The sequence below is a fragment of the Podarcis cretensis genome (genome assembly GCF_951804945.1).
Source record: "Podarcis cretensis genome assembly, chromosome: 16".
Taxonomy (NCBI): domain Eukaryota; kingdom Metazoa; phylum Chordata; class Lepidosauria; order Squamata; family Lacertidae; genus Podarcis; species Podarcis cretensis.
This window is the reverse complement of record NC_137186.1, coordinates 39,329,241-39,352,186: the sequence shown is the minus strand read 5'-3', so window position 1 is coordinate 39,352,186 and position 22,946 is coordinate 39,329,241. Positions and strand designations below refer to the sequence as shown.

The following is a 22,946-nucleotide window of genomic DNA, read 5'->3' as shown; positions in this document are numbered from 1 at the left end:
TAAAGTATACAGCACCACCACACTTAATAAACTTATAAGTATTGTTTAGGCACCTATTAAGGAGAAACATCAATCGGGTCAAAGGTGCCGGTGACCCTGCTGCCGCATAGCAGCTCAATACAATACGTAACATAATATTTTGATGTAAGAGTTAATTTTGCATACACAGCACCATTGTGAATGACACGCGCCGCCGCTAGCGTGGCATGTCTTTGGTAAATGAGCGCACAAAGTTGAAAGTCCTTTAGTGAAACCGTAGGTATACATTTCTGTAATACCTAGGTATATATGTATTTTGTTTTTCTAGCTTGATCAGCATTATTTATTATTTCATAACAGGTAGATAGTTAAGAGCTTAGGCGGCTTCGGCAGTGGGCGGCTGGCGCCCCCCAGAATTCAGCACCTGGGTGCCCCACACCCTTTGCACCCCTGGGTAAAGATGGCCCTGACTACGGGGTCTGTGCCCATGTCCCTGCTGTCCAGGAGGCACTAAAGAATGCCAGGGAGGCAGTGTGGCACTCTAGGGGGCAAAGTGTTGCATTGGCAGCCAAGGCTGCTGTCACCCCTTGTTTTCATTTCAGGCAACTAGACTTCACAAGGCAGAGTGAAGCGGCTGCCTCAGGTGGCAGATGGGCAGAGAGCAGCGAAGGCTGTGTGAGCTCCAGAGTCTGCTCTCTGCCCTCCCCAGGGGAGTTTGCTGCCCTCAGGTGTGATGGAGGACGTGGTCGCTTTGCCAGCATTGAATTAACTGCCAGTCTAGTAAGCTTTTGCGCCTGTAACAGTGGACGCACCATGACGTTCTTCATCTCGGGCAGCAAAATATCTTGAGCAGGTCTTGGCAGCCAGTCAGATGCAGAAGTGCTGGGGTGTGTGTGAAGCCAAGATGTCCCCCCTCCAGAAGGCAGCTTGCAGACACTCCAAGTGTCCCTAAAAAACCACTGGTTGTTATTATTATTATTATTGAATAGGACATCCCTATTTTCACCGGATAACTGCTTGTCCAGCAGCTCCTGAAACCTGTCAAGTCTTCTGCTTTCATTGAGCTCCCCTCCGTGACTCCATGATGCCATTCCTGGTCAGTCACTGCCAGATCAGACCTCATATGTGTATATGTGAAATCATCGGAATAATCTTCTATTTATTTTCATTTATTATTACATTTCTACCGCCCGCCACTGACGCCGCCCATTTCCTCCAAAGAACTCAAGGAGACATACATGGCTCTTCCCTCACCCCACTTTATGCTCACAATAACCCTGTGAGGTGGGGCTAGGTTGAGAGACTGTCTGTCTGACCAAGGAGCTTCCAGGCTGAAGTCCTGGCCCAACACTCTGACCACTAGCCCCCACTGGCTTCATTTCATTTTATACCCCCCTTTGTCCCACGAGAAGCCAGAGCATTGACCAATGTGAAAAACACACTCCACAAAGACTTTAAAACATCGATAAAATGCACCTCTAAAGCATCTGAGCAGGGAGATCGTACTTTTGGTTACTTGTGTAATTTTGCTTGCACTTTAGGATAACAAGTCAGCGTCATAAACCATGAGCTGTTGTTGAAATAAGCCAACAGCCACTACTTATCTGGATTCAGGTATATTTATTAACCAGAATTGAGAAAGACGGTGCACGCTTGTGGGGGAAGAGAGGAGAGGGAGCAGCCCTGAAACTTGTGCATGCAATGATAAACTGTAGTTTGGAGTTACATGTGAATCAGGCCATGGAGTAAGTAAGAAAAAACATAAGTTCTGAAATGCATTCTTCGGACTTTATCCTTATTAAAGGTAAAGGGACCCCTGACCATTAGGTCCAGTTGTGACCGACTCTGGGGTTGCGGCGCTCATCTTGCTTTATTGGCCGAGGGAGCCAGCGTACAGCTTCCGGGTCATGTGGCCAGCAGGACTAAGCCGCTTCTGGAGAACCAGAGCAGCGCACGGAAACGCCTTTTAGCTTAGCTAAAAGGGTATTTGGGAAGAGAGTAAAGCCAATGAACTGTCTGAGCAGAAAGCACAAAGTTTATCAGGAACCTGTCATGGAGAAAGTTGCCAGCGTCGAGTTCTGTCCAGCACTGCCTCACCAACTTGCCGCTGTCTCTGGTGAAAGGCAGTGAGAAGCTGCCCTTGCATTTATGTAACTGTGTGTTAACTGGCTTTAAAGGGCTTTTACAAATACTTGGGGTACGGTGGCCTTTTTTTACATCCCACATTATAAAAGAAGTGTGCTATTCTGATGGCACTGAGGAGGCCAAGATTGTTAAATTTGGTGGGAACCATATGCCAAGAGTTGGGCAGAGTGTTACGCTTTATGCTGTATGTTTTTCTTCTTCTTCCAAAGATGTACTCCTTGCTGTCTGCCTCTTGTCACATTGCTCTGCCTGGCTGGGACAAAAAGAGCAACCCAGAGCCTTGGAACAAGCTGTGACCCAACGACCAGTATAAGGTATGGTAGGAAATACTTAACTAAGGGTATGATGCTGGTTATCTTATAGGCCAGGGAGGGGGAGCCTGGTGTCCAGCAGAGATTGTTGGGACTCCAACTCCCATCAGCCCCATCCCTGAAATCTACGGAAGATGGGATAATAATAACAACAACAACAATAATAATAATAATGGCCATTTGGTGGGAGGAATAATAAGCTTTCAGCTTTGGAAGGCCTGGTGTGTGTGATCACAGCATTTGGGGTTGGACTAGATGACCCTTGGGTTCCTTCTATGATTCTTCATTCTCCTCTCCAGTTCAGTCTTCTAAACTCTGACTGAATAAGCAGGATAGATCCCTGAGTTTCTGCCATTGACTTGTGGTTCTTCCTGCAAAATTGCTTTTAATCCCATTAAAGTTGAATGATTAGAGATCATTTCATGCCACTTCCAAGTCACCTTCAATGGTAGCCCCACGTAGAGCGCATGGTAGTAGTCCAAGCTGGAGATAACGCTTAACCGTGCTGCCCTCTTTCAGTTCTATGCGGTGAATACAGACTATGACAAGCTGAAAAAAGGAGCGCCCAGATATCTGAAGAGCAAATAAATCTGGGAACTATAGTTTGGGTCTTTGGGTTTGATGCTTTTGTAACTGGATCTGTAATGGCTTTTAGTCAAATACAATAAATGATTGATTGATTGATTGATTGATTGGTGAAAAGGTGCTTTTTTATTGAGATGCTAACTTTCTCTCTGCATGCCATTCCTTGAACAGCAAAGATAAGGCTTGCTTTCATTGCTCTGTTCATTGGTGCATTTGACTAGTGTTATGTGGAGGGAAATGCAGCCCCTGGGCTGAAAAATGTCCCCCTCCTGCCCCCTTGGGTGTCCAGTGTGGCCTTCACAGATATAGACACAACTTGGGGGAGGGTGTTTTGGCTGCAATCGCCTGGTGCTGGGATGCTGTGGAGCAAGGAGAAGGCAAGTACAAAGTTTACTTGCTGGTGTGATCACTACTCTGAAGCTGGTTGATGTCTGGCAATGGACCTGGCGAGGCTGCAGCTGGTGGGTGGTTGTTGGAAGAGTTTGTGTTCAGGCTAGTTGATGCCATGAGGCTACACTGGGTGAGATGGATGCAAAGTGGTTTGGAAGCCTTGTTTGTTAACAGGCAGCCAAACAGAGGAGGAGTCTGGGGGGACGGTGCTGGATGGGGGCCATCCCACTCACCTGTTTGCCTTTGCCTTACAGGGATGTCCAGAGCCGGTGAGGTTTTCCCCAAGTCCAGCCTTCAAAGTCACGAAGAGAACCGCAGGACGTCCCTATTTACATTGGAGAAATGAACGTGAAATACTGGCAGCGAACAATGGACAAGGCCGTGGCCGTCCCTGAGAGAAGGAGCTTTGAAGGAAGACTGCAGGCGGACATCTGCTGCATTGCAAGTGATGGGGCAGTGGGGAGAGAGAAGAAAATGGAAGTGCTATGAAGTCCATTGGAAGTGCTATGAAGACGCTTTGAACAGGAATGGCTTCCCCTCAGGGATTCTGGGAACTGTAGGTGGTTAAGGGGACAGAGAGTTGTTAGGTGGGTTAGGCTTAGGGTAGGGATAGGGTTGAGTTGGGGTAGGGGTAGGGGTAGGGTTAGGGTTCCCTTCCTGTCAGGGAACTCTGGGAATTGTAGCTCTATTTAAGGGTTAATGTGTAGGGTTAGGGTTCCCTTCTTGTCAGGGAACTTTGGGAATTGTAGCTCTATTTAAGGGTTAATGTGTAGGGTTAGGGTTCCCTTCTTGTCAGGGAACTTTGGGAATTGGAGCTCTATTTAAGGGTTAATGTGTAGGGTTAGGGTTCCCTTCCTGTCAGGGAACTCTGGGAATTGTAGCTCTATTTAAGGGTTAATGTGTAGGGTTAGGGTTCCCTTCCTGTCAGGGAACTCTGGGAATTGTAGCTCTATTTAAGGGTTAATGTGTAGGGTTAGGGTTCCCTTCTTGTCAGGGAACTTTGGGAATTGGAGCTCTGGTTAGGGGGTAGGGGTAGGGTTCCCTTCTTGCCAGGGAACTCTGGGAATTGTAGCTCTAGTTAAAGGTTAAGGGTTAGCGTTAGGGTTAGAGTTGGAGTTAGGGTTAGCGTCAGGGGTAGGGGTAGGGTTCCCTTTTTGCCAGGGAACTCTGGGAATTGTAGCTCTTGGAGGGGAACAGGGGGTCTCCTAACAACTCTCTGCACCCTTTTCAAACTATAGCTCCCAGATTATTTGGGGGAAGAAGCCATGAGTGTTTAAAGCGGCTTCATAGCACATGGAATGGTGTGGATGTGGCCCTGGCCTCCCTCACCCCACTGCCCCTTCTTCTTGAGGAATCGAAATCTCTCGGAAACAATGTATTTCATCTGGAAAACTATTTAATAAAGATTACTTTTTATTAAAACCTTTGAATGTGTTTGAACTGTGTTTGAGTGCGCAGAGAATGATTTCACTTGAAAGCAATGCCCTTAGATTACAGAATCATGGAAGAGTTAGACGGGACCACGAGGGTCTTCAAGTCCAGCCCCTGAAGGAATCTGTTGCTCAACGTGGGGCTCAAAGGACGGCCCTGAGATTAAGGGTCTCGTGCTCGACTCAATGAGCTATACGGATTGATCTAAATAGCAAACACCAATTATTTATTTTTTACAATTTACAGTGGTGTAAAATAAAGGGTGTAGGAAATGAAATGATTGTTGCCTTTTCATTGTTTAAGGATGTTTTGTTAAGACTTTTGATTCAACACACTTATTTCAATATACAGTTGTACCTTGGTTTTCGAACTTAATCCGTTCCGGAAGTCCGTTCTTAAACCAAATTGTTCTTAAACCAAGATGTGCTTTCCCATTGCAGCAGGGGACTCAATTTACAAATGGAACACACTCAACAGGAAGCGAAACCTGTTCTGCATGCAAGGCAAAGTTCACAAACCAAAATACCTACTTCCGAGTTTGCAGCATTCTTAATCCAAGTTGTTCATAAACAAAGATGTTCTTAAACCAAGGAACCACTATATAAGCGTCAATACACTGACCTTTTAAATAGGAAGCTACTCTTTATGTTTCTAAGCAATTTTTTACCTTTCAATTAATTCACCAATTTTATAATGGCTCTTAGTACCATTATTTACCAGCTTTGTAGTAAACAATATACAAGTGAAGACAGTGAGCATCCAAATAACTTAAAGCAGGGGTATATCTGTCGTCTATCTTGTTTATAAATAGTTGCCTTGGTGATATTATCTTGTGTCAGTTGCAGCAGTCATTGTATCACCACCCTGTCCATTGTTTTATTGTTACAGATCAGGGGTCAGCAAACTTTTTCAGCAGGGGGCTGGTCCACTGTCCCTCAGACCTTGTGGGGGGCTGGACTATATTTTGAAGGGGGAAAAGGAACGAATTCCTAGGCCCCACAAATAACCCAGAGATGCATTTTAAATAAAAGCACACATTGTATTCATGTAAAAACACGCTGATTTAGAAGGCAATTGGGCCTTAGTTTGCCTACCCATGTTATAGATGGTAACCAGAGCAATGGCAGGGAGAGGAGTTGGTTTATGGTGAGGCTATGCAGTCTGCACCTCCCTTTCTTTGCATGATGAAGAGCTCTGAAGAACTTGAAAGCTTGCACTTTTTTTTGACATTTTGATTAGCGTAATAAATGTGTTGTAGCCCTACCTAATGTGGATTTGGGAACTTTTCTTACTGGTCAACATGGCTAACTTCCTCTGCACTATCTGTATAGATGAGTCACACAACTGCCCCTTTCTTCATATTTGTATTTGTACCTTGAAAATCAGTAAAAATATATTAAAATTAAAAAATATGAATTCCTGGAGCAAAAGGCTGTCAATGGCTACCAGTCCCAATGGCTATGTTACCTGGCTGAAGGCAGCAGGTGTCTCTGAATGGCACCTGCTGGGGCTGACAAGAGGGACAAGGGCTCTGGCGCTCAGCTCTTCCTTTTGGGCTTCCCCTTAGAGGAGAGGTTTCCGTTGGGAGCGCAGATCTTTTCAAGATGAGAGCAAGAGCCCTGGCTGTTCTTCTACAGTTCTCCACAAAGTATTGTTGTGAACAGGGAAGGTCAGAGAAGAGAGAGGTTTCTTTGCGTTGATGAGTTTGCTTACCTCAAATTAGACCTAATATAAATGAGATTACAGCGGTACCTCTGGTTATGTACCTAATTCGTTCTGGAGGTCTGTTCTTAACCTGAAACTGTTCTTAACCTGAAGCACCACTTTAGCTAATGGGGCCTTCCACTGCTGCACAATTTCTGATCTCATCCTGAAGCAAAGTTCTTAACCCGAGGTAATATTTCTGGGTTAGCAGAGTCTGTAACCTGAAGTGTATGTAACCCGAGGTACCACTGTACCTGGCAAAAGCAAGCTCACACCTCTCTTTGAATTTGTATACAGTGGTACCTCGGGTTAAGTACTTAATTCGTTCCAGAGGTCCGTACTTAACCTGAAACTGTGCTTAACCTGAAGCACCACTTTAGCTAATGGGGCCTCCTGCTGCTGCCGTGCTGCCGGAGCACGATTTCTGTTCTCATCCTGAAGGAAAGTTCTTAACCCGAGGTACTATTTCTGGGTTAGCGGAGTCTGTAACCTGAAGCGTATGTAACCCGAGGTACCACTGTAAATAGAAAAACTTAACGGAGGTTCTCCCCCCCCCCAAACCCCATAAATGCTGGCTACACTCATGTGAATGTCCCATGATCATGTTATAAAGTAGTCGTGTTCCATATTATATAGAACAATTACTGCCAACGGTTTTTTGTTTCTTAATGTATTTCTTACCAATAAAAAATTTGGTGTGGCGAGAGCAATTTTTTATTTTGAAAGTGTGGTCCAGAGAGAAGAGTTTGAGAACCCCTTGAGGACGGGCAGAGGATACCCGCCCCCCAGGCCCGGGACCTCCTGGTTCGCCGGCGCATGACACGTGTCTATATAAAGCCACCTCGCTTCCACAAATGGGCGGGGGGGGGTGTGCAGGAGGCGGGAAAGACCTTGCGCAGGACGCGCCCACCTTCCCGGGCCCTCTTCACACGTGCACAGAGCCTTCCCGGCCGGACGCTGCGGTCGTCACGTGTGAACCGCCCCTCGCCGTCACGCGCAAACCCCGCCTCTTCCTGCAGGAGGCCCCGCCCCCCGGCCCGGCCGTGACGAGGCTGTTTTGGCTGCTCCGCGGCTGCTGTCGCGTCTGGAGAGGCGCCCCCCTCGCCGGCGGGCCTGGTTGGCGGAGCCCGGGATGTCGGCGCAGGACGAGGCTCCGGAGCCCAAGGGCATCTCCCTCAGCGACGTGCAGCTGCTGCTGCGGAAGAAAGACGAGCTGGAGGCCCAGATCCGAGCCTATTACGGAGTCCTGGAGGACGTGAGTCGCAACTCCCCGGCCGGGCGGGGTGGGGTCTCCGCCCGCGGTCCTAGTGTGACGCGGCAGCTCAAAAAGCCAATGCAATTCTGGGCTGCATCAATAGGAGTATTGCATCTAGATCAAGGGAAGTAATAGTGCCACTGTATTCTGCTCTGGCCAGACCTCACCTGGAGTACTGTGTCCAGTTCTGGGCACCACAGTTCAAGAAGGACACTGACAAACTGGAACATGTCCAGAGGAGGGCAACCAAAATGGTCAAAGGCCTGGAAACAATGCCTTATGAGGAACGGCTAAGGGAGCTGGGCATGTTTAGCCTGGAGAAGAGGAGGTTAAGGGGTGATATGATAGGTAAAGGTAAAGGTACCCCTGCCGGTACGGGCCAGTCTTGACAGACTCTGGGGTTGTGCGCCCATCTCACTTAAGAGGCCAGGGGCCAGCGCTGTCCGGAGACACTTCCGGGTCACGTGGCCAGCGTGACATCGCTGCTCTGGCGAGCCAGAGCCGCACACGGAAACGCCGTTTACCTTCCCACCGGAGTGGTACCTATTTATCTACTTGCACATGACGTGCTTTCGAACTGCTAGGTTAGCAGGAGCACAGACCAAGCAACGGGCGCTCACCCCGATGCGGGGATTCGAACTGCCAACCTTCTGATCAGCAAGTCGTAGGCTCTGTGGTTTAACTCACAGCGCCACCCGCGTCCCGTTGTTAAAGGTAAAGGTACCCCTGCCCGTACGGGCCAGTCTTGACAGACTCTGGGGTTGTGCGCCCATCTCACTTAAGAGGCCAGGGGCCAGCGCTGTCCGGAGACACTTCCGGGTCACGTGGCCAGCGTGACATTGCTGCTCTGGCGAGCCAGAGCCGCACACGGAAACGCCGTTTACCTTCCCGCTGGTAAGTGGTCCCTATTTATCTACTTGCACCCAGAGGTGCTTTCGAACTGCTAGGTTGGCAGGCGCTGGGACCGAGCAGCGGGAGCGCACCCCGCCGCAAGGATTCGAACCGCCGACCTTTCAATCGGCAAGCCCTAGGCACTGAGGCTTTTACCCACAGCGCCACCCGCGGCAGCTCAAAAAGCCAATGCAATTCTGGGCTGCATCAATAGGAGTATTGCATCTAGATCAAGGGAAGTAATAGTGCCACTGTATTCTGCTCTGGTCTGTTGTCTTTGTCCATGGAGTTTTCTTGGCAGGGATACTGGAGTGGCTTGCCGGTTCCTCCTCCAGGCGGATCACGTTTGGTCAAAACTCTCCACTATGACCTGTTCATCTTGGGTGCCCTGCTCGGCATAGTTCATAGCTTCTCTGAGTTCTTCAAGCCCCTTCGCCACGGCAAGGCAGTGATCCATGAAGGGGATCCAGTACTTTGGCCACCTCATGAGAAGAGAAGACTCCCTGGAGGAGAAGACCCTGATGTTGGGAAAGATGGAGGGCACAAGGAGAAGGGGGCGACAGAGGACGAGATGGTTGGATAGTGTTTTCGAGGTTACCAGCATGAGTCTGACCAAGCTGCGGGGGGCAGTGGAGGACAGGAGTGCCTGGCGTTCTCTGGTCCATGGGGTCACGAAGAGTCGGACACGACTAAACGACTAAACAACAAACAACAACATTCTGCTCTGGTCAGACCTCACCTGGAGTACTGTGTCCAGTTCTGGGCACCACAGTTCAAGAAGCACACTGACAAACTGGAACGCGTCCAGAGGAGGGCAACCAAAATGGTCAAAGGCCTGGAAACAATGCCTTATGAGGAACAGCTAAGGGAGCTGGGCATGTTTAGCCTGGAGAAGAGGAGGTTAAGGGGGGATATGATAGCCATGTTCAAATATATAAAAGGATGTCACATAGAGGAGGGAGAAAGGTTGTTTTCTGCTGCTCCAGAGAAGCGGACACGGAGCAATGGCTCCAAACTACAAGAAAGAAGATTCCACCTAAACATTAGGAAGAACTTCCTGACAGTAAGAGCTGTTCGACAGTGGAATTTGCTGCCAAGGAGTGTGGTGGAGTCTCCTTCTTTGGAGGTCTTTAAGCAGAGGCTTGACAACCATATGTCAGGAGTGCTCTGATGGTGTTTCCTGCTTGGCAGGGGGTTGGACTCGATGGCCCTTGTGGTCTCTTCCAACTCTACGATTCTATGATTCTATGACCCGGGGAGCTGCTGCGACGTCGTGGCCTTGCCCTCATCGCCCGGTGAATTTGCCGTCTGCACGCCGTTGTATTTCACTCCTGCGTTGCCGGGGATGGATGACCCTCGAGGTCCCTTCCAACCCGATGGTTCCATGAGGGTATCTGTAACATTGCAGCGGTTGCAGCGCTTGGTGCCTTTTAATGCTACCGTGGTCACCTCTTGTTTTTATTATGTGTTTTGATCTTGTATTTTAATCTTCTGTACTACCCTGAGGCCTATGGATAAAAGGCAGTATGAATATTATTATTATTATTATTATTAATAATAATAATAATAATAAACTTGCAAACTAAGATCTCTGTTAATAGCAAAACCTATCTCTGTTAATAGCAATACCTATCTGGAAGTCTCATTGAACTCAATAGAACCAGTGGCGTAGCATGGGGGGTGCAGGGGGGCCGGCTGCACCGGGCGCAACATCTGGGGGTTAGGGTTAGGGGGCGCAAATCCACGGGTTAGGGGGTGCAAATTACTTGCCTTGCCCCGGGTGCTGACAACCCACGCTATGCCACTGAATAGAACTTACTTCTGAGTAGACACGTGTAGGATTGTACTGTAAAGGAAAGAGGATTTTAAGCTAATACATTATCTGCCCTATTCAGGAAAAGGTCTCAAAGGGGTAATTGTGTTTTTTTCTTTTTATGCTGCAGCAAAAAGGTGTCGGGATGAACGAACCACTTGTGGATGTTGAAGGCTATCCACGTGCTGATGTGGATGTCTATCAAGTCCGGACGGCAAGGCACAACATCATCTGTAAGCAACAGTCCACAATTTAATTGATTTGCAGCCCGGGTACGTTTACTTGGGTATGTTTACTTGGTAGTCAGCTGCACTGTTTTCAGTGGGGCTTACTCTCAGGTAGCATTCAGTGCTTGGGATTGCAGCCACAACACATGAGGGGCTTAAGGTTTGGCTTGCCCACCAATCTGAAAGGAAAATATTAATGGGATGGGGTGTTCTATATGGCTGGACAATATCTGGTTTTCAGCATTGTCCTATATCCCCAGTTAATATACCGATATATCACAGTGTCTGAAATAAGGATGGAGCTATGCAGTGGCCTCGGTTGGTTCATGTTTTTTCCTGTATCATGATTTTTGCCGGCGCCTGCTCTTCTGTTTTGCTGCCCTCTGCATGAGGCAGGGAAGAGCTGAGCTGGCAAGAGTTAACAGCGGCTGCAGAAACAAGAGGAGCATTGGCTGGCTTCACAGTTTCCCCCACGTTGTGATTTTTGCATAGCGCATACACACAGAGAGAATGATTCATGATATATTGCCAGGTCAAACATTACGAAACCAATATCACGGTATGGACTTCAAACGGGTTTTGGACGATATGTTGCCCAGCCCTGGGATTCTATAAAAAGAAGCCTAAGATCAGCAACCTGTGGATAATGCTGTAATTCTGGTACAAGTGTAGACAAGATCTAATGTGTAGAGCATCTATCTAACCTTGAAGGAAAGGCCATGGCTCCATGGGGGAGTATCTGCTCTGCATGCTGAAGATCCCAGGTTCCCTTTGTGGCAGCGTTTCCAGGTGGGTCTGTGACCAGGAAAGATTCCCTGGAGAGCTGCTGCCAGTCGGTGTAGGCAGTACTGAACCAGATGGACCCAGATCAAATTTGGTACAAGGCAGCTTCCTATCTTGGGAGAATCCAGCTGTTCTCTGATCAGATGTATAGTTCAAGTAATTTTGTTCCCATTTTTTGAGTTAAATATTATTTTGTTATCATATATAACAAATGATTAATATTTTATCATGTTTATTCATCACTGTGCACCAAAAAAATCTCTAAGCAGCAGTATTTTATAGATTTGTTGGTGGCTTAGAGACATTATTATTATTATTATTATTATTATTATTATTATTATTATTATTATTATTATTTATATGGAGTGTGCAAGCTTGTTTTCTACTGCTGCAGAGGGCAGGACCAAACCAATGGATTCAAATTACAAGAAATGAAATTCTAAGTAATCATTAGGAATAACTTTCTTGGTGGTGAAGGCTGTTCAGCAGTGGAATGGACTCCCTTGGAAAGTGGTTGGCCAGCCATCAGTGGTGGTTTTGAAGCAAAGGTTGGGTGGCTTTCTGCTAGAGGGTCTTTAGCTGTGATTCCTGCATTTCAGGATTTTGGACTATATGGACCCTTTGAGTCCCTTCCAGCTCAACAATTCTGTGATCGTTGCTTGTAGACCCATTTCCTGAGATCACTCTGCCATTTCTCCTTTCATCCTTTTCATTCCTGTACTGTACATTATTGTACCGAAGCCTCAGTACAGATTTCAAGCCAACTTGAAATCGTTGCCTATTCTTCCATTTCCTCCCCTCCCCTCCATTTCCTGCCAGGGACCCCTCATGCCTGTTCATCCCCAAGCGCATGTGTGTTGATGGCGTTGCTTAAAGCAGTGTTTCCCATCCTCTGGTCTCCAGCTCTTTTTGGACTACAATTCCCATCATCCTTGACCTTCGGTTTTGCTAGCTAGGGATGATGGGAGTTGTAGTCCAAAAACAGCTGGAGACCAAAGGTTGGGAAACACTGGCTTAAAGAACCATAATAACTCAGAGAACAGCTTTCTGTGCAAATACATCTTGGGCTTACAGGCGCTTCCCCCTGCTTTCAGGTTTGCAGAATGATCACAAAGCCTTGATGCACCAGGTGGAACAGGCTCTGCACCAGCTCCACGCCCGGGAGAAGGAGAAGCGCGAAAAGGATGAGGCGGAAGCGCGAGCCGAAGCCAGGAGCCAGAGTCAGGTGTTGCCCCAGGCTTTTGCCAGGGTGAATGCCGTCACGCAGGGTTCTCCAGCGAGCTTCTCGGCAAGTATTGCATCTCTCTCACCCATCCAGACCTTTGTGGGTTTGTTATTTGGCGAAGTAGAACCCTGCTGCTTTGGGCCAGTAGCCGGTGATAGCCTTACCCTCCTCGGTGAATTTGTCTAATCTGCTTTGGAAACTATCCAAGCCGGTGGAGTTGTTTTTTTTTTTAATAGATATTTATTAAAGTTTTTAGCAAAATAAAACAAAGAAGAAAAAACACAAAACAGAAAAATACACAAAACACAAAAAATAGGTAAAATAAAAAAGAAGAAAAGAACAAATCCATTATTCTTTTACTAACTTTAAAGCTCATATCCTTATTTTCCTGACCTCCTCACACCTTCCCTTTTTGTATTCCCATTTACATAATCAGATCAGCAAATCCTTACCCTCTTTTATTTATCTTAACCTAAATCTTAACATGTTAAAACTATGTTTTCACCCATTATCAATTCACTTATTGCATACTCTTTTTAACTTTGTTGCTAATACCACTTATTTTCAATCCAACATCATTTTAACATTCATTAATTTTATAGTGTTTCTGCAGGTAGTCTTTAAATTTCTTCCAGTCTTCTTCCACCAACTCTTCTCCCAGGTCTCGGATTCTGCCAGTCATTTCCGCTAATTCCATATAGTCCATCACCTTCATCTGCCACTCTTCCAGGGTGGGTAGATCTCAAGCCGGTGGACTTGATCACATCTTATTTGTAATTTAGCTCTTCACTGCTGTGTGAAGAAGTCCTTCCTTTTGTCTGCCATGAATCTTTCATCCCCAACTTCATTGGATGATCCCACTGGGTCCTGGCATGATGAGAAAGGAGAAAATGTGTCCACACCATGTATAATTTTATTTACACCTGTCACATTGCCCCTCTCCACCTGTTACTCAGCCATTTTCATTTGGGATATGACACTGCTACCAGCTCCCCCCGCCCCCCTGGCCATAATCCCTGCTGAGCCGTGCACAGGATTTCAGGTGTCTGCAGTTTGTATTTCTCTTTTTGTATCCCAAACAATCATAATCTTGCTGTTTTTAAATTTCTAAGGTTTGGGCAGTCTCCTGCCAAACTTAAAAAGGTAAAGGTAAAGGGACCCCTGACCATTAGGTCCAGTTGCGAACGACTCTGGGGCGCTCATCTTGCTTTATTGGCCGAGGGAGCCGGCGTACAGCTTCCGGGTCATGTGGCCAGCATGACTAAGTCGCTTCTGGGGAACCAGAGCAGCGCACAGAAACGCCGTTTACCTTCCCGCCAGAGTGGTACCTATTTATCTACTTGCACTTTGATGTGCTTTCGAACTGCTAGGTTGGCAGGAGCTGGGACCGAGCAATGGGAGCTCACCCCGTCACGGGGATTTGAACCGCCAACCTTCTGATTGGCAAGTCCTAGGCTCTGTGGTAGAACAATGCTAAAGTACCAGGTACTGACTTTGGCTTCCCAAGGGGAAACCAAGGTGTATAATGTGTTCTTTGGTTCTCTCTGAAGGGGTTACAAGTTGACGACGAGATCGTCGAGTTTGGCTCCGTCAACACTCACAACTTCCAGTCGCTGCAGAATATCGCCACTGTGGTCCAACACAGTGAAGGGGTGAGCAGCTTTCCCCCCTCCCTCCGTGTCTGAAATGGGGTCTCGCCTTCATCCCCACAAATGCTCACAGAGCCTGCCAGTATCAGTGACCAGGTAGAAGCAAGCCAAGCCACAGTATGGAGCATGTGCAGAGCGACACTTGCCTGAAGTCACCCGCTGATGCTGCAACAGAGCAGGAGACTGATAGCTGCCATCCTCCTTAAAGCACTTGTGTCTCACCTACTTTCTGGCACCAAACTAAAAAGGGGCTTCCATGCTACTCCTCCTTTGAACACTGAATCAAGGGGTTTATTCCCTTTGGAGTCAACCCTTCAGCGATGACCTGTTGGTGGAAAACAGCACCAGCACTTGCTGTGAATCTGTAGCCCAGGCTGGAGGCACCAGTGACACAGTTCCCACCTGGGAAGGCATCACAGTCTGACTAATCATAGACATTGGTGTCCCAAGCAAGTCTACCAGGATCCGTGGGGAGTGGTGTCCATTGTCCTTTACTTCTGTGGCTGGTTAATTTGTGTGTGTGTCTGTGTGTTTTCATGTTTTTTTCCTTCTTTTTTTAATTTTAAAACAAAGGTTTATAAATCTAACCCCACCTGAACACCCCGCCTTTTAAAACTTAAATGCCATTTAAGCTGACAAAGCAGTAGTTTATTTCGAAGCCTTTGAGTAAAGGTTCTGTGATCAGTCAGTAACGTGAAATGTAACACCCAAGTGACTCAGAACTTTAAATCCTATAAAGTCCCTTGCCCTTTACTTCTGTGGCTGTATGGTTTGTTGATTTGTGTGTGTATTTGTATGACATAGAATCATTTGATGTTTTTATCTAATCAAGTTTACTTGCTTCTTAATCAGAAGAGACAAAGAAAAGTAGAGCTAAATGTTTATTAAAAATACCATTAAAAGGAGAGAAAGAAACTTAAAAACAAGTAATAAAATGACATCTAGGTGGGCTTCCCTAACCAAGGTCTTTCAGCAGGCGTCTAAAATGATACAGCTAGGGCCCCTACCTGATGTTAATAAGTCCCCACTTTTGGCTGTGCCATAAGCTCAGCAATGAGGCACAGAGGGCATGGGGGCCTCCCCTCCCTCCCTGCACCTACAGCTCCCTTGGGCATTCTACAAGATATTCAGCCAGTTACAAAAACTGTCTTGGGTGCAGTGAGGACTCTCTTGTTTATTTTCTGCCCCCTGCAGCAACCGCTAAGTGTGACCGTGATCCGCAATGGTGAGAAGCTTCATCTTGGGCTCACCCCGAAACGCTGGAGTGGAAAAGGGCTTCTGGGGTAAGCAATCCAAAAATCAAAGGCAGAACTGACATCAACACCTTTGTAGCCGGTCCTGCATCACTTTGTAACCTCAGTTCTGAACTGGCCAGCAATGATTGGAATCTCTGCCTCTCCCTTCCATGTGCATTGATGTTTGGCCGCACTAAGGGGAACATTGGGAGAGGGCCCTTCTCCTCCTCCTCCCCTGTGACACATGTGCCTACCTGTACAATCCTGCCCAGGTGCCAAGAGCCTTCACATGTTGCTGATGAATGAGAGAGAGGGCCTTCCCTCCTCAGAGAGACTAACCTGGCTCCTGCTTGGTTAGGCTTAGGCTTCCTGTTCAGACGGGCCTTTGGCAGCTAAGGGGCAGACAAATACTGTGCATTTCATAATGCTGTTTTTCAGTGTCTGAAATTTTTTTGCTATTCTGACATTTCTTACCTTGGTGAATTGAAGCTTGAGATAATGGTGGGATGTAAATAACTGAGTGAGGGAGAATACTCCTGCCTTTCAGAAGGGCTGTTGGGCTCCCAGTTGCCATCACCCCTGCCAACATGGCTGATTTGGGGCGGGTGGGAACTAGAGTCCAGCAGCGTCCTGAGCACTACAGCTTCCCCTCCCCACCTGCTCTAGAGGTTCATACCCAGGGAGACTCCCCCCCCCCCACCAATGAAGCAGCTGTTTGTGTCTGTGTCTCCTTCTCCAGGCAAGCTAAAATTGCATCCTGCAAGCACAATGAGCTTCTGACCAATCTTGGCCATTGTGGGCAGAAAGCTGGGTTCTGCATGTAGCAGTAGGGTAGCCCTCCAGGTCAACCTGATGCCCTCCAGGTGTTTGGGACTAAAATTCCCACCTGTACGGGCAGGGACTGATGGGAGTTGTAGTCCAAAAGGTCTGGAGAGCATCAGGTTGGCCCAGGGTGTAGGAATTTGTGCACAGCCTGTTTCTGGACAATCTGGTGGCTGCCTCTTGCATGAATTTCCCAGGGTTTTTGTCCCATTGCTGGCAGCCCCCTTCTCAGGGAGAGTCCTGAGGGGTCTGGTGTCCTGGCCAGTCCAGGGTCTAGAATGGGTGTTGCACTTCTTTCCTTCCCTGCCCTTGTTTTGGGGAAATAACCCCAGTTTTTAACGAGAATCTGCAGTTCTTGACTAGCCTTGCCAACCATTTTACTTGTCCAACTTGCTCATTTTACTTGTCCAACTGTCAAGCAGATGCTCTTGTGAGTTACAACCCTTCCTCAAATAAAAAGTGCATGTCTGAGAAGTATGATCCTCTGAGATTTCTTATAATCAAAATATTAGAATTGCAGAAGGTCTCATATCTTTCTCTTTTCTTTCCCCCAAGTTGCAATATAGTCCCTCTCCAAAGATGATGTTTTTCAGTGAGAAAGCTCCAAAGTACTTGATGGCATCTCAACCTGGGTTTGAGCCCCTTAACATCTACCCGAAGAAGCCAGGATGTGGAAAGACAAGCGCTGAGGCTTTGGTGTTGGCTGTCAAAAGGGGTTTGAATCTGACACACAGATGCTGTTTTGAAAGAGTTAAAGGATTTAAAGGATTAGTTAGTCCTCCTCTTACGGTGTTTGCCCCTGTTGTAAATAAAAGTTGGAAAGGGGAGCTTGTGGTTTCTTTACAGAATTGGATGACTTAATTCTGTGACATTTTGATTTGTTTGGGAATTTGCCAATAAAAGTTTCACACCAGTACTCATGGTGTCTTTCCATTTTCTTTCTTGTTTACTGCAGCATATCTGTTGTGAGACCTGGAGTGTTAATTCATGTTGTGCTTTGTATTATCAGGTCATTTTGAATAAAGTTTTAAAAATAGGCTGCATGTTCCAGCTTAGACGAGGAAGTGACATAAGCTCAGTGGCAGAGCACGGTGCCAAGTGCACTTCCTGGCACCTGCAGGTAGGGCTGGCAGAGACCGCTGCCTGAAACCCCAAGAGCTGCTGCAGCCATTGTAGCCAATACTGAGCTAGATGGACCAAAGGTGGTCTCCCTTGGTATAAAGCAGCTTTCTTTGCTCCTATAGTAACTAGCAGTATAGCCCTGTGCACAAAGACATACTTGGAAAAGTCTCTGCAGAGGCGCTAACTAGCAGTGGACACAACCCAACTGTGTTCTAATTTATATAGACAAATACAAACCATCTCTTTGAGAAAGTATGTGGCCTGATAGCCTGTGTGCCTGTTTAGTTTGCGTTCCAGGAGCTCACTGCTGAAGGAAGGGCAGCTTCAAGGTCCTGCTCTCTTTCTTGGGCTTTTATTTTTATTTTTTAACCAGACTGGGACCAAGCTGTTCTGCATCTAGAGGGTGCCTTTAATAGCCAGTCATTTTAATGACTGTTCTGCATTGTTTTTAAAGGTTTCTTAAATGCTGCACACTTCCATTTTGTGTGTGTGTGTCTGTGTGTGTGTGTGTGTGAGAGAGAGAGAGAATGACTGACTGACTGACTTCCCTCAGAACAGCCCTTCAGACATTATTTTGTAAAATAAAAATGGCCAACTTATCTGTTGGAGGACAGAGATATAAATGTCACATGGGCTGCCCTGGGCTGACTCGGGTGCAGAGGGCACTATCCTGTCACCAGAACTGAAGAAAGAATTAACTGCTAGTCCAGTCAGGTTTCTGAGGGAAGAACCACCATGTCCTCCAAATGATGGTTGAAATTAGATCAAGGAGCTCGGGTCTGCAGTAGAAGGATAATTAATTAATTAATTACCTGCCTTCAGAAGATCCAACAGCAGGGCAGAACAATAGGAAATACAAAAACCATATAAAATTAAAATGACAGCTAAAGTGGGACATTATATAATCTCAAGTACCCAGGGTAAAGTAGAGGGTGGCACTGTGGGTTAAAGCCTCAGCGCCTAGGGCTTGCCGATCGAAAGGTCGGCGGTTCGAATCCCTGCGGCGGGGTGCGCTCCCGCTGCTCGGTCCCAGCGCCTGCCAACCTAGCAGCTCGAAAGCACCTCCGGGTGCAAGTAGATAAATAGGGACCGCTTACCAGCGGGAAGGTAAACGGCGTTTCCGTGTGCGGCTCTGGCTCTGGCCAGAGCAGCTTCGTCACGCTGGCCACGTGACCCGGAAGTGTCTCCGGACAGCGCTGGCCCCTGGCCTCTTAAGTGAGATGGGCGCACAACCCCAGAGTCTGTCAAGACTGGCCCGTACGGGCAGGGGTACCTTTACCTTTACTTTATATAAATATTGTGAAGTGTAATAAAGAAAAATTATGGTGTGGTGAAACTATTCAAAATGAAAATTATGGATGAGAATAAAGACACATGGGAGAAAAGCCTTGAGCTTCTCTTCAAGATGCTAGACTAGTTCAAAGCAGAGTGACATGCCAACGGGTAGAAAAAAACAGGTAAAATTATTGAAGAAGAAAATGAAACTTGTCACACAGACAATAAAATTAGATAACCACCTTGAACTTTTGTATTGAGGGAACTTTTTGTATTGAGGTTGAGGGAGCTGCGTATAGGCAGAAAGCAGAAGTATTTCAAAAAAGCGGAAAAATGGCAAAAGTGGAGAAGATGCCCTCCGTGATTGTGGATGTGTAGTATATGCTAATAAACAGAGTAGAACAGGGAAGAATTCTCAAGGAAATCAGACTCGTGACAGAAAAGAAGGTAATAAAAAAACAACCTTCAACGGATGCATGTTTGTGAACTAAAGGTAAGAAACAAGCAGCATAGCATAGTAAGAGGCTCAAGCTGGAGGTGTCTCGTCCAGCTGTGCCCACATCTGGAATAGCAACGCCCTTTGAAGCCTGGAAAAGCAGGAAAGATAAACTAACTAGATAAACTAACAGGAAGGATTCGAAACTGGCGAGACCAGAAATTCACGGAAGATGAGTAAATTTATGGACTATTTGAAAAGTAATTGTGAAGAACAGATGACGTTTGTAGGGTTGCAAGAAGTTTTGCGAGGAGTATTATTAGAAGTATTGTAAAAATGGACAAGGGGGAGGATGATTTGTTAAGAGATGTAAAGGCAATATAAAGTTAAGAAATGCATAAGAAGTGGTTAAAACGGTGGATCATCAGAGGTGCTGATGGAAGTCCAAAAAGATTGTATATGTGGTAAGTTCTGTGGTACATTTTATATGTTAAAATGAATGAAAATATTATTATTAAAAAAAGGAAAAGCAGGAAAGTGGAGGAGGTGTTGCGAGAAGTCTGGCCGCATAGGATCCAGCTCCCAGAGCCCGAGGGGTCTTGCCCCCCGAAAGTGGATGGGCATTGCCACTAGATTATGTGGGCGGGGCTTACCTGGGGCTCCCCCCAAGTATTTTATTCAAGTTGCCCCTCCCTGCAGAAAAGAGAGCGGACTTTCAGCCCTCGCAGATCCTTTCAGGTCCCCTTTCCCGACGCCTTCCAGGTGCGGGCGAGCACCTGCGCGCTACCACGGGCGCACCTGCCAGACGCTCCGCAAAGCGCACCTGGCGGCTTCTCGGCTCGCGCAGCCTCCGAAAGGGGAAACGTTAAGCTCCGCCCTCCTTCTTTTCTCGTACCGCCATTGGTCTTTAATTTGCATAGCCCCGCCCGTCAACTCCCGCGCGCCGGCGAAAGGAAAGGGACCGGGCTGCCGCCGGTCGCTATGGCAACAAGTGGGGGGGGAAGCTAAACAGCTGCCGGTCCCGCAGGAGCAGCTACGCGGCGGCTGAGGAGGCCCGGGGCTCCTGGGGGTCTGTTGCAAAGGGGCTGGGGAGGAGGTAGGTCGCTCTGCTGCCTCCACTGCGTTGCATATTCATGCCCTTTCCTTTTGTCTCCAAGGAGCTCACGGGGATCCCCTGCACGGGGCGGTTCTCCCCCACTGCTCCTCCACAACAACCCTGCGAGGTAGGGCAGGCCGAGAGGCAAGGACTGGCCCAAGGCCCTCACTCTGTGGGCAAAGGGGTGCCCAAGTGGGGGATTTGAACCCTGGTGGGTGGCGCTGTGGTGTGGTCAAAGCCACCACTGAGCCTAAGGCTTGCCAATCAGAAGGTTGGTGGTTTGAATCTCCAGGATGGGGTGCGCTCCCGTTGCTCAGTCCCAGCTCCTGCCAACTTAGCAGTTCGAAAGCACGTCAAGTGCGCAGCAAGGATACTTATCGCTAAGAGCTGGAAAACTCAAGATCTACCCACGCTGGAAGAGTGGCAGATGCAGCTGATGGACTATATGCAACTGGCCGAGATGACTGGTAGAATCCGAGACCTGGGAGATGAGAGGATTGAGGAGGACTGGAGGAAATTTAAGATTTACCTACAAAAATATTGTAATTTGGTTGAATGTTAAGAAGGATGCTAGATCATAAATAATGGCCCACCACTGAATTAGATTTGATTTTGACGATAAGCGAGATTAAGTAAAATATAAATTTATTGGAGAACTGATAGATTTTATTTAAAAGAGCGGAGATAAGATTGTAAACAAGTGGGTAATTTGCTTGGAAAAATTTTTATTTTCTGTAACGATGTAAGTGCGAGCGGGAGACGTGGGGGAGTCCAAAGAAGTGATGAAACTATGTTATAATATAAATAATGTTGTTTATTTATGTATTCTTATTCAAAAACCTTAATAAATATGTATTAAAAAGAAAAAAAACGAAAGCACGTCAAGTGCAAGTAGATAAATAGGTACCGCTCCAGCGGGAAGGTAAACGGCATTTCTGTGCACTGCTCTGGTTCGCCAGAAGCAGCTTAGTTATGCTGGCCACATAATCCAGCTGTCTGCGGACAAACACCGGCTCCCTCGACCAGTAAAGCGAGATGAGCACCGCAACCCCAGAGTCGTTTGCGACTGGACTTAACTGTCCCGGGTTCTAGTCTGGTGCTCTTCGCCACTGTGCCTCACTGGCTCTCCCTGCACTCTTCTCTCCTTGGTAAGTGGGGCTAAGATTGTTGCCTAGAATATGAAAGACGTAAAAGCAGCCTGGAGTATTTTTTCCCTCATTAGTGGGCAATCTTGGGTGCTTGTTTCATAATTATATATACTATATATACTGTATATTTTACAAAGTCGTTTTTCTGTTCTCTGTCCCTATGGACACCTCTTAAAGAGATGATGGTCAAACTTTGCATGGCGGTTTGTGACACCAAGGAACAGGTTGTTTGTGTTTGGATACAAATGGGCACCACTGAGAACCAATATGGTAGATTGTGCTGTTCAAAACTGCACTTATTTATTTATTTGTTTCTTAAGAGTTCCTGAGTCACACTGGGCACGAGACTGCTTGTTTCCAGTAAAGTTCCTTGGAGATGGAGGAAGACACCAATGAAACGGAACCCCCTTCTCAGGGGACAAAAGGATCGGAGGAAGCGACTGAGGCACCAAGAGAAGAGATGGAGGTTGTGGGTGCTGCTATGGACTCGGAGCCAAGCCTTCAGAGCCAGCCCAGCCCGCAACCCCAATTTTCAGCAGAACCCATGGAAGTCACTTTTGACAGGGAGACACCAGTGCAGGCCTCCCAAGATGTTCTCCCAGCAGAAACCAGCAGCTCTCCGAACCTACTGGAAACTTCCAACAACACTGCTGCCACCAGTTTACCTGGTGTAAGTATTCACACAAAGCATTTGTTATGGTGAGTCCCATAAATCAGCAGAGGTGCCCCAGTGGCCCAAAGACACAGGGCTTTTTGCTCTGTAGTTGGGCACACAGCATGCAGCGTCCTAGGAAGCTCACCTTTCATTTTGAAAGACTAATAATAAAAACATCATGTTTCTAGTTCTCATGGAAGTATTGATAGGCCTGGAAGTATTTGGAGTATTGCCGGGTGAACACCAGGGAGCAGAGATTCAGGGCTTTGCAGTTTGGGCTCCAGGCACATGAAATTGATAAACTATTTAATTTTTGCAAGCACTTAAAGCAAACTGAAAATGTATAACCTGTAAAGGTCTTCACAGCTGGACACCCCCTCTCCCCACTATTTTTCAAAACTTTGGCTTTGTGAAGGTGCTGTCCTGAGAGGGATATTGTTGCTTATTCATAGGCAGGCAAGGAGACCAAAGTGGATGGCAATTTGCATTGAACTTGCAAGTACCTATTTATAAGTCTGGAAGTGCAGATTTAGGGACGCAGGTGGCGCTGTGGTCTAAACCACAGAGCCTAGGCCTTGTTGATCAGAAGGTCGTTGGTTCGAATCCCCGCGACGGGGTGAGCTCCTGTTGCTCGGTCCCTGCTCCTGCCAACCTAGCAGTTCGAAAGCACGTCAAAGTGCAAGTAGATAAATAGGTACCACTCCAGCGGGAAGGTAAACGGTGTTTCTGTGCGCTGCTCTGGTTTGCCAGAAGCGGCTTAGTCATGCTC

At 47.1% G+C, this 22,946-nt stretch overlaps 2 protein-coding genes and 1 long non-coding RNA gene across 7 annotated transcripts in view; all 3 read left to right on the top strand.

Moving 5' to 3' along the window:
- The window catches only part of LOC307205073, a 448,154-nt gene extending 444,120 nt beyond the window's left edge, over positions 1-4,034 (top strand). Inside the window, exons 1-3 of one of the 3 annotated variants that reach the window (XR_013833829.1) lie at positions 2,051-2,129; positions 2,334-2,438; positions 3,665-4,031. This is a non-coding gene — a long non-coding RNA (uncharacterized lncRNA). Of the gene's footprint in view, positions 1-2,050; positions 2,130-2,333; positions 2,439-3,664 lie in introns of those variants that run through there. The other 2 variants (XR_013833828.1, XR_013833830.1) reach the window with 2 other exon arrangements.
- A 3,553-nt stretch (positions 4,035-7,587) lies between these two features.
- On the top strand, positions 7,588-17,361 carry PSMD9 (proteasome 26S subunit, non-ATPase 9). The gene is made up of 6 exons (XM_079957344.1): positions 7,588-7,800; positions 10,635-10,737; positions 12,609-12,802; positions 14,290-14,391; positions 15,583-15,671; positions 17,001-17,361. Exons 1-6 carry the CDS (start codon positions 7,678-7,680, stop codon positions 17,026-17,028), a joined length of 639 nt encoding a protein of 212 aa, XP_079813470.1. The 5' UTR covers positions 7,588-7,677; the 3' UTR covers positions 17,029-17,361.
- Positions 17,362-20,218: 2,857 nt separating this feature from the next.
- The window catches only part of CFAP251 (cilia and flagella associated protein 251), a 39,580-nt gene continuing 36,852 nt past the window's right edge, over positions 20,219-22,946 (top strand). For 2 of the 3 annotated variants that reach the window (XM_079956465.1, XM_079956464.1), the window contains exons 1-2: positions 20,219-20,374; positions 21,843-22,192. In XM_079956465.1, coding sequence (XP_079812591.1) covers positions 21,899-22,192 — 294 coding nt within the window. In that variant the 5' untranslated portion in view covers positions 20,219-20,374; positions 21,843-21,898. Of the gene's footprint in view, positions 20,375-21,842; positions 22,197-22,946 lie in introns of all 3 variants that reach the window. The other variant, XM_079956466.1, reaches the window with a different exon arrangement.